Source organism: Nannospalax galili, unplaced genomic scaffold (genome assembly GCF_000622305.1).
Source record: "Nannospalax galili isolate Female #2095 unplaced genomic scaffold, S.galili_v1.0 scaffold1288, whole genome shotgun sequence".
In the NCBI taxonomy this organism is placed as follows: Eukaryota; Metazoa; Chordata; class Mammalia; order Rodentia; family Spalacidae; genus Nannospalax; species Nannospalax galili.
The window spans coordinates 15,708-26,717 of record NW_008357642.1 but is presented as its reverse complement, the minus strand read 5'-3'; the positions used below and the strand labels follow the sequence as shown (position 1 = coordinate 26,717).

Genomic DNA, 11,010 nt, shown 5'->3' with positions numbered 1-11,010 from the left:
GTTAGCTGCCATGTGGGTGCTGGGAATCAAACCCAGGTCCTCTGCAAAAGCAGTCAGTGTTCTTAACAGCTGAGCCATCTCTCCAGCCCCGGAACACAAGTAAATTTTGAAATGGATTTTTTGGGGGGGGTCTTTTTGAAACAGGGTCTCTCTGTCGCCCCAACTGTCCTGGAACTCATTATGTAGACCAGGCTGGCCTTGAACTCATAGAGATCCGTCTGCCTCTGCCTCCCAGGTGCTGGGATTAAAGGCGTGTGCCACCACATCCAGCCCAGGGCTAATTTCTTAAACATAGGATTAGGCTCTTTAGCTAGCCTGGCCATTGCAAAGGGAGGCATGCAATTCCTCTGGTCCTGTGCCTGCCTGCCTCTTCCAGGCTTCCAAAGACCCACACCTGCTATTTTCAATTAGTGGTGCTACCACCTTCTGACTTTACCTCTTGGGGTGTGAGAAGCATCAATCTGGACTGATCTTGAGAGCAAGAGCTGGGGCTCCAGCTTCTTAGGGCAGCACCTCCTACTTTGTTTCTTTCTAATCCTTTGGATGCTTTTCATTCTGCAGATGCTGAGTTTGTGTGTGAACGGACACTGAAATATTTTATGGGAATTGCCAGAGGAAAATGGATAGTTAGCTATCTCTGTAAGTACAATACAGTTTCTCTGCTCTCCCCAATACCTCAGAATTGCATTTTTACGCCTAACATTTTAACACCTGAGGTTTTTGCTGATGCTAAGTCTGGATTACTAAAAGGTCTATAATAGCAACACAGAACTAGCGTTAATGCTTATTGCTTTCTTCAGATAAACTGGTGATATGAGAAAATGGATTTCTTTTATAACTAACAGGACCTAATCTCCTAGTGTCTGAAGTAGGGATTTATTTAATAGTAGGCAGGAATCCATGTGCAGCAGGCACTTTTATAATGTTTAAATTAAGCATCAACTGTCTCCAGAAGGAAATTTCTGCCACAAGCCTTATTAAAGAGCTGTCACTTCAGAGGGAAGGAACCTTTTACCTGTTCTCTGTTGTGAGTCACTGAACTCCCCACCTCCACAAAAGGAGCATACTGTTCTGTCTGTGTGACCTGTCTTTTCTGTGTTCTCTTTAGGGGTGATCCAGTCTATTAAAAAAAGGAAACTTTTGAATGAGGTAGGTACCCAGTGATACAAACTAATCAGAGACACTTGGTATTGGTGTTGCAGTCAGGAAACATGTATCTGCTTCCCTCTATCAGTACAAAGCTCTTTTCCTTGACAAAGGGGACAATTAAGAGTGATATAGAGGTGGGTGTGGTAATGCACCCCTTTTATCCCAGCACTGAGGAGGCAGAGGCAGGCGGATCTCTGTAAGACTGAAGCCAGCCTAGTCTACAATAGTGGGTTCTGGGACAGCTATGACAGCAGGGAGACCCTGTCTCACAAAAATAATAATAATAAGGATAATGCAGAGCAGACCAGGAAATTCTATGTCCTCATTTCATTCATTCTGTTTCTTTTTTTTTAATGTTTTATTTATTATTTTTATGTGTATGCATGTATTGACTGCATGTAGGTAAGTGCACCCATGTTGTACAATGCCCGTGGAAGACAGAAAGGCTGTCAGATCCCCTGGGAGTTGCAGACAGTTGTTAGCTGGCAATGTGGGTGCTGGGATCCGAACCTGGGTCTTCTGCAAGAACAACTAGTGTTCTTAACCACTGAGCCATCTCTCCAGCCCCTCATTCTAGGTTTCTAAAAAAGCAGTCTTGTCTTTAGAGAGAAGAAACTTACAAAAGGAAAAATTTATAGGGACAAGAAATGAGCTACTCCCAGAACCTGTGTAGAATGCATATTTGTAATCCCAGCACTTGCGCTGTGGCAGAGAATTGGGAGTTGTGGCCTGCCACAACTACATAGTTCCAGGCCAGCCTATATAATAAGAGCCTGTCTCCAAAAGAAAAAAGAAAAAATGGGGAAAAGGAAATAGGCTCCCCTGAATCTTTTTTTTTAGCTCTGGCTGTCTTGGAACTCACTCTAGACTGGGCCTTGAACTCACAGAGATCTACCCGCTTTTACGTCCCAAGTGCTGGGGTTAAAGAACTGTGTCACCACACCCAGCGCCCCCCCGCTCCCCGCCCGTCTCATGCAGCTTAGGCTGGCCCCTCTATGTGATCCTCCTCCTGCCTCTGCCTCCTGAGTTCTGGGATTGTAGGTATATTCTACCACACTCAGCTCTGCCTGACTCTTATATGTGTATGCCTTTGTAGGAGACTGGTTATTCACCATTGTTAAAGGAAAAAGACTTGGCTGAGGGTAAGAAATGACTCAGCAGTTAAGAGCACTAGCTGCTCTTGTAGAGGACCTGGGTTCAATTCCCAGCACCCACAAGGCAGCTAACAGTGGCTCATAGCTCTAGTTCTAAGAGCTCTAATACCCTCTTCTGGCTTCCGCGAGCATTGTACAAGGGTAGTGTACTTAACTACATGCCTGTGTTGTGTGCAATGCTCTCGGAGGACAGAAGACGTCGTTGGATCTGCTACTGGAGTTACAGACAGTTGTTAGCTGCCATGTGAGTGCTGGGATTTGAACCCAGGTCTTCTGCGAGAACAGAAGAGGCCATCATCTCCTGGAACTGGAGTTAAAGACAGTTGTTAGCTGCTATGTGGTTGCTGGGATTTAAACCCAGGTCTTCTGCAAGAACAGCCAGTGTTCTTAACTGCTGAGCCATCTCTCCAGCCCCAAAAATAAGTTTTAAAAAAAAGAAAAAGGCTTGGGGTAGAAATGTGGCTCACTTGGAAGAACACTTGCCTAATATGCATGAGACCCTGAGTTTGATCCCCAGCACTTCTAAAAACTTGGGGCTATGGTGGGCATGTTGGTGCACCCCTTTAATCCCAGCATTTGGGAGGCAGAGTCCGGAGGATCTCCATTGAGTTCCAGACCAGCCTGGTCTATATATCAAGTTCTAGGCCAGCCAACGCTACAGGGAGACCCTGTCTCAAAAAAATCAGAATCAGAAGTTCAGAGTCATCCTCAATCACATAGTCAATTCAAAGCCATCATAGACTTAAGTGAAACTCTGACTCAAAAAAATATATATTTAGCCAGGCATGTTGGCACATGCCTATAGTCCCAGCACTTGGGAGGCAGAGGCGGGCAGATCTCTGTGAGTTCAAGGCCAGCCTGGTCTACATAGTGAGTTCCAGGACAGCTTGGGCTACAGGGAGACCCTGTTTCAAAAAGACAATATGTGTATGCAAATGTGTCTGTTCAGAAATTAGTTTCTTTCAAAGAGATGTTGGTTTATGATACTGAGAACAGTGAGAGGTAAATAAGAGTGTAGGAGGAAGAATAATTTTAGAACAGTTGAAGCTGCTGTTGACAATAGGTCAGGCAAAATAAAATTAAACTAATATACTATTCAGCATCTTCATAATTAATTAAATGGCATTTTGTTGGTTTTTCATGTAGTGACCAGTGGGAGCCCATTATGTGTCAAATTTTAGGACTACCACAGTAAACGAGATTGACAAAGTCCCTGCTCTGGAGTGCTAGATGTTCTAGTCAGGGGAGATATATAATAAATGGATGGATTTAAGATACCAATAAATGTTGTGATGAACACAAACCAGTGTTGTTTGAGGTGAGGGGCTAACTACGTCACTTAAGGAGACCAGGAAAGGTCTTTCTGAAAAACAGAGCTGAGAGCTGAATGATGAAAATGAATTGTCTTTGAAAAATGGAGGGAACAACTCTATAGACTGGAACAGAATGCATAAAGGTCTTAATACAGGAATGAGTTTGGTTTATTAAAGAAAAATAGACCGCCGGGCATCGTGTTGCATGCCTTTAATCCCAGCACTTGGAAGGCAGAGGCAGGTGGATCTCTGTGACTTTGAGGCCAGCCTGGTCTACATAGTTGGAGCTACAGGGAGACCTGTCTCAAAAAGACCAAAAGAAAGAAAAATAGACCATTATAGTTGAAGAATAGGAATTGGTGAATTATGTGTAGGGACAAGTGCTAGGTCAGGTAAAGTTTAATGGGGTTTTCTTTGGGGTTTTTTTGTTTTTTTTTTTTTTGAGACAGGGTCTCCTGGTAGCTCCAGCCAGCCTGGGAGTCGCTATGCAGACCAGGCTAGCCTTGAACTCAGAGATCTGCCTGCCTCTGCCTCCCAAGGGCTGGGATTAAAGGCGTGCACCACCACGCCTGGCCAGGTAAAGTTTAGTGTTAAGCCATAGTAAGAATTTGCATTTTTTGCTTTTGTTTTTTGGTCTTTTTGAGACAGGGTCTCCCTGTAGCCCCAGCTGACCTGGAACTCACTATGTGGACCAGGCTGGCCTTGAACTCACAGATCCGCCTGCCTCTGCCTCTGAAGTGCTAAGATTAAAGGCATGTGTCACCAAGCCTGGCCTATTTTTTAATTTCTTAAATTGACTTAGGGGACTGGAGAAATGGTTCAGTGGGTAAAAGCACTTATCAAGGAAACCTAAATACCTGAAATTGCTCCCTAGGAGAAAACCAACTCCTGAAAAGTTGTCTTCTGACTTCCATGTGCATGTTGTACCACACATGTCTCACACATATACAGTAATAATAAATTGGGGACCAGAAAAATGACTCAGCAAATAAAGGTACTTGTTGCCAAGCCTAACAAACTGAGTTTAATCCCCAGGATCCACATGATTGAAGAAAACTGACTTCTACATGATATCCTCTGATACCTTCACATGTGTGCCATGGCATGCATGCCACTTCCACACACACAAATAGATGCAACTAAGATGATAATAGCCAGGCATGGTGGCGCACACCTTTAGCACTCAAGAGGCAGAGGCAGGCAGATATCTGTGAGTTCAAGGCCAGCCTGATCTATGTAGTGAATTTCAGGCCAGTTGGTGCTACATAGTAATACTCTGTCTCAAAACAACATTAACAATAATAATAAATTGGTTGGGAACTAGGACTTGGTCCTAGATTGGATTTTGGGGCTAGAGAAGAAATGGCTTAGCAGTTAAGCACGCTTGCTACTTTTTTTTTTTTTTTTGGTCTTTTTGAGACAGGAACCCCAGCTGGCTGGGAACTATGTAGGCCAGGGTGGGACTAAAGGCATGCGCCACCGCACCTGACTTTGTGCTTGCTTGCTACCCTTGCAGAAATCCCAGATTTAGTTCCTAGAGTCCACACTGGTTGGCTCACAGCAACCTGTAACTCCGACTCCAGGGGATCCAACGCCTTCTTCTGGCTTCCTCAGGCACTGACATACAGCTGCACATATGTACATAAAAACAAAATCATTAAATTTAGAGAATTAAAAATATTAAGCCATTGGACTAGAGAGATGGTTCAACCCTTAACTCATACTGCTCTTGTACAGGACACAGCCTTAACTATGTAGACTTTCCTGGCCTGGAACACTCTATGTAGATCAGACTGGCTTTGAATTCACAAAGATCCTTCTGCCTCTGAATTTTGGGGGGTATTTTGTTTTGTTTTATTTTAATTTTATGTATTATTTTTATTTTATGTGTATGTGTGTATTGCCTGCATGTATGTAAGTGCACCGGTGTCATGCAGTGCCCGTGGAGGAACGAAGAGGTTGTCGGATCCCCTGGAACTGGAGTTAGGGACAGTTGTTAGCTGCCATGTGGGTGCTGGGATTTGAACCTGGGTCTTCTGCAAGAACAGTCAGAGCTCTTAACCACTGAGCCATCTCTCCAGCCCCTTTTGGGTTTTTTTGTTGTTGTTGTCGTTTATTTATATTTTTGGTGTTTTTGAGACAGGGCCTCCCTGTAGCCTCAGCTGGCCTGGAACTCACTACGTACACCTGGCTGGCCTCGAACTCACAGAGATCCGCCTTCCTCTGCCTCCTGAGTGCTGGGATTAAAGGCATGTGCCACCATGCTGGGCTTATTATTTTTAGTTTATCTTACTTTTATGTATATGAGTGTATTGCCTGCATGTATGTAAGTGCACTTATGTTGTGCAATACCTGCAGCGGTCAGAAGAGGGTATCAGAACTTAGACCTGGAGTTAGGGCAGTTGTTAGCTGCCATGTGGGTACTGGGTATCGAACCTGGGTCTTTGGCAAGAGCAGCCAGTGTTCTTAACCACTGAGCCATCTCTCCAGCCTCTGTTTTTGGTTTTTGAGACAGGGTCTCACTATGTACAGAGAACCCAATTTGATTCCCACCATCTATGTTGGGAAGCTCACAACTCCAACTCCAGAAGAATCCACCACCTCTGGCCTCCACAGGCACCAGCACATACTCACACAGAGACCTACACATATACACATAACTAAAAGTAAAATAAATCTTGTTTTGGTTTGGTTTGGTGGTTTTTTTGTTGCTGTTGTTTTTTTTTTTTTTTTTGTTTTTTTTGAGACAGGGTCTCCCTGTAGCCCCAGCTGACCTGGAACTCACTATGTAGACCAGGCTGGCCTTGAACTCACAGAGACCCACCTACCTCTGCCTGCAAAGTGCTGGGACTACAGACATGCATCACCATGCCTGGCTAATAAATCTTGTTTTAATTCATTTTTATTTTATGTATGTGAGATTATGCCTACCTGTATGTGAGTGTACCTATGTCTTAGAGTGCCCATGGAGGACAGAAGAGTGCATCGGATCCACTGGAACTGGAGCCCCCCGAAAAGACTAGACTAGCCTAGACTAAAGAATAATTATACCCTGCCTTCAAAAAAAGAAAAGAAAGAAACAACAAACTAAAGAAGGAAGGAAGGAGAGTGAAAAGAGACACAGAAGGAAACAGGGGAGTGATGTTAGTGGAGTGATGTTAGTGGTAAGTGAGGAATACATTGGGAGAATGGAGATAAGAGGCAGGAGCAACATCCTAAGCTCTTAGATGAGTATATTTTGACATTTATACTAGACATATGGATACAGAGGTTAAGTAAGTAGTGGGATACATTTTAAGTTCAAAGATACAATTAGGGCTGTAAATATGGAACTCATCTTCAAGTAAATGGAAAATATACTACTAGACTCTTGTCATTCAAGTGGCTAGGAAATGTTAGGTAGGTATTCTTTCCCTTAGTAATAATAGCCTGTGGTAGTGGGGCGTGGTGGCACACACCTTTATTCCCAGTACTCAGAGGCCAGAGGCAGGCGGATCTCTGTGAGTTCAAGTCCAGCCTGGTCTCCATAGTGAATCCAGGCCAGCTGTGGCTACAGGGAGACCCTGTGTCAAAAAGACCAAAAAAAAAAAGATACTAATAGCCTGTGGTTACACTCTTTTTTATATATTTTAGCCTTTATTTATTTGATGGAGAGGGTGTCTGCACCACACCTGTGGAGGTCAGAGAACAGTAGGAGTCGGTTCTTTGCCTGGAAGCCATCTTGCCAGCCCCTAGCTTGTATTGTTAATGCTCTGGTTGTCAAGCGTCATGACAAGCTCTTTTCTTACTGAGCCATCTCGCTGGCCCTGTTTTACCATTTTGACTTCATGCATATGGAACAGCTGCGATCCTGATCATTTCATCTGATCCACCAAAAAAAAATCGTTTACTTATTTTTGGTCACAACTGGCAATTCATGGTTGGTTGGTTGGTTGGTTGGTTGGTTGGATTTTTGAAACAGGGTCTCACTGTGTCGCACTGGCTGACCTGTCACTCCTTCTATAGACCCAGGCTGGTCTTGAACTCACAGAGATCTGCCTGCTTCTGCTTCCTGAGTGTTGGGATTTAAGGTGTGTAGCAGCATACTCAGTATTATTTTTATTTTTAATTGTGTGTGAGGGTATGTGCACCTGAGTGCAGGTGCCCTCAGAGGCCAAAAGCAGCTAAAGTTTGATGCCCTTGCAGCTAGAGTTAAAGGTTGTTGAGAACTGCCAAACTTGAACGCTAGAACCAAACTCAAGTCCTCAGCAAAATCGGTATACACTCTTAACCACTGAGCCACCTCTCCACTCCCCTGATTAGTGTTTAAGGTTTGGTTTCTTTCAGCAAGAATTTGAAGTCAGAGGAGATGTCGTGAATGGAAGAAATCACCAAGGTCCCAGACGATCAAGAGAATCCCAGGAGAAGGTAAAGCCGATCCCTCATGTGGCTAGAAACCCCAGCCACAGCTCTACAGCCAAATGCGTTGGTGGGGCTGGTCTTCACCTGTGGGGCACATTGCGTGCTTGTTGCTATAGCACTGACTGGGCAGTGGCACCATCTCATTGTTGTAGTTCTCTCAGCCTGACAAGGCAAACTGATAATTTTTGCCTCAGCAGTAAGAACACCTGACAGTGGCTGTTGTTTGGATTGCAGTCTGAGGTTCAAATCTCAGCTGGCAGTGGTAGAGCTTGGATTTCAGGGATGAGAACCTAAAAACCTTTGCTCTTTCTGCTTCACTGCTTCTAAAGCAGTGTGGTAGGTACTGAAAGTAGGGAGTACCTGGTGCAACCTGTGGACACGTAGAAGAGGAAGTGATTCATAATCAACAGTAGCTAGCAGTTATGTTTGCTGTATGCCAGGGGTTGCTCTAATCTATAACATGTTTTAACTAGCAATTTTCCAGCACCTCTATGATCACCTTTTTTTTGAGACAGGGTCTCCCTGTAGCCTCAGCTGTCCTGGAACTATGTGGACCAGGCTGGCCTCGAACTCACAGAGATCTGCCTGCCTCTGCCTCCCAAGTGCTGGGATTAAAGGCATGTGCCACCACGCCTGGCTTTGATCACCTATTTTTTACATATGAGAAAATTGAATCTTAGATAGGTTAAATTCCCCAAGGTCACTTAGCTAGTGAGAGAATTAGAAGTTGAACCCAGGCACTCCAGCTCCAAATCTAAATTCTTGACAATGTCATGCTTTTAGGTCGTTATAGATGGTTTCTCAGGAGAAAAACTGATTATTCCAACAACTGTACAACAGTGATTTTTCCCCAGATCATATTGCAACAGGTGACACAACCAGAACTACATTCTCTTCAGAGCAGGCAGAAGTCGAAGGGAGATTTCACACCTGCCTGATGGGCCTGAGCTAACTACTTTCTCAGGTTACTAGATGACTACTTGGGTTCCCAGTTTGTTTTTCTTCTTTTTCAAGTGTGCACCACCACATGTTTCCGAACATTCCCATACGAAGTGCCTTCTGTGCCTTCACAGAAACTTGAGAGGAGACTAGTAGAGGTAGTGTTTCTAAGGAAAACTGCTTTGGAAATGGATCATAACACAAATCTAACCTAGGTTCTGAACCCTTGGGATCAGCCCATCCTCACTCTTGAGTCTATCAGATCACTACTCTGGATGCCAAGAGAAGCTGCTTGCCCTACTTCATACTTCTGCCTTCACCCAGGGCGCTCCCTGTGTGCCAACCATTTGTTTTTACCCTGCTGGATTTCAGCAGAAGTAGCCCTGGGTCCCTTCTTCCTCAAAGGAAATCCCAGTGCATTGGGATTTCTCTTACATTCAGCATAGCAATGATGGAAAGTGCTTGGTCAAAGTAGTAACATAGAAAAGCACTTGTAGAAGTGAACTTCACATTCCTTATCCCATAACTAGGCATTCTCATCAGTAAGTGTCAGCCTGACAGCCTGAATATGGAAATTCCTAATCTTTTATACTTTTCAAGGCAGCATTTGGCTCCAACTGGTTGCCTGGGGAGAACTTTTGGCATTTATGGGCATCTAGGTCCTGTCAACAAACTGAGATCCATTTTATATATACAGATAGGGAGATTGGCACTGGTAAAACACTCACTATAGACAAAAACAGATTTGTCCTGTCTTTTTTTTTTTTTTTTTTGAGACAGTCTCACTGTGTAACTCTGACTTGCCTAAAGCTTGCTATGTAGACTAGGCTGACCTTGAACTCACAGAAATCCTCCTGCCTCTTCCAGGATTAAAGACGTGCACCACCACACACTGCCTGCTGTCCTTTTTTTTTCCCCTCTGCCTTCGAAGTATGTTTGGGGGATGCTGTTTTCTATAAGGCTATCTGTGTTATTAACCCCCAATTTTTCTCTATCTCAGTCTGAGTCTAGGTGATATTTAGACCTAGACAGTTTATTTTAGTGACATGGGATGGTAGGAAGAGGATCAAGAGAATGAGAGTTACCCAAAATGATAAATAAAAATATATCCATCCAATCCAGGTGTGATGGCACATACCTTTAGTCCCAGCACTTGGGAGGCAGAGGCAGGCAGATCTCTGTGAGATGGACAACAGCCTGGTCTACATAGTAAATCTCAGACCATCTGAGACTATAGAGAGACCCTGTCTCAAAAAGACCAACAACTGAAAAAAAGGACTATAGAATGCAGATCAACTTCAAATACAGTTCAGTAATATCTTAAATCGAGAGTTGAGAATATTGGACTGACTGTCTCCTGGAAGGAACACAGAAATTGTCAGGTAGTAAAGAAAGGTTTTTTTTTAGGCGGCGGGGGGTGGAAGGGTGGGGGGGTGTGGTCTGTATCTTTTTTAATAAAAACCCGTAATCTGCTGGACATCGTGCATTCCTCTCATTCTAGTACTTGGGAGGTAGTGGCAACAGGATCAGGAGTTCAAGCCCAGCTTACAGTGCAAGTTTGAGGCCAGCCTGGCCAATGTGAGACCATCTCAATAAAGGGCAGGGGGACTAGAGAGATGGCTCAGTGGTTAAGAGTGCTTGCTACTCTTCCAGAGCTACCTGAGTGTTTGGTTTCAGCACCCACATCAGGTAGCTTACAACTAACCACCTGCAACTCCAAGGAATCCAAAGCCCTCTTCTGGCCTCTGGGAATACATACACACGCCAGCCTGGCCAATGTGAGACCATCTCAATAAAGGGCAGGGGGACTAGAGAGATGGCTCAGTGGTTAAGAGTGCTTGCTACTCTTCCAGAGCTACCTGAGTGTTTGGTTTCAGCACCCACATCAGGTAGCTTACAACTAACCACCTGCAACTCCAAGGAATCCAAAGCCCTCTTCTGGCCTCTGGGAATACATACACACGTGACATATTCATTCTCTCTCTCTCTCTCTCTCTCTCTCTCTCTCTCTCTCTCTCTCTCTCTCTCTCACACACTCTCCCTCCCCCTCCCCC

The 11,010-nt window shown here is 44.4% G+C and overlaps 1 protein-coding gene across 6 annotated transcripts in view; it reads left to right on the top strand.

Moving 5' to 3' along the window:
* Brca1 (BRCA1 DNA repair associated) overlaps window positions 1–11,010 on the top strand; it is an 87,691-nt gene that overhangs the window by 70,317 nt on the left and 6,364 nt on the right. For all 6 annotated transcript variants that reach the window (XM_029557419.1, XM_029557417.1, XM_029557418.1 and 3 more), the window contains 3 exons: window positions 562–639; window positions 1,109–1,149; window positions 7,943–8,023. In XM_029557419.1, the coding sequence (XP_029413279.1) occupies window positions 562–639; window positions 1,109–1,149; window positions 7,943–8,023 (200 nt within the window). The remainder of the gene's footprint in view (window positions 1–561; window positions 640–1,108; window positions 1,150–7,942; window positions 8,024–11,010) is intronic.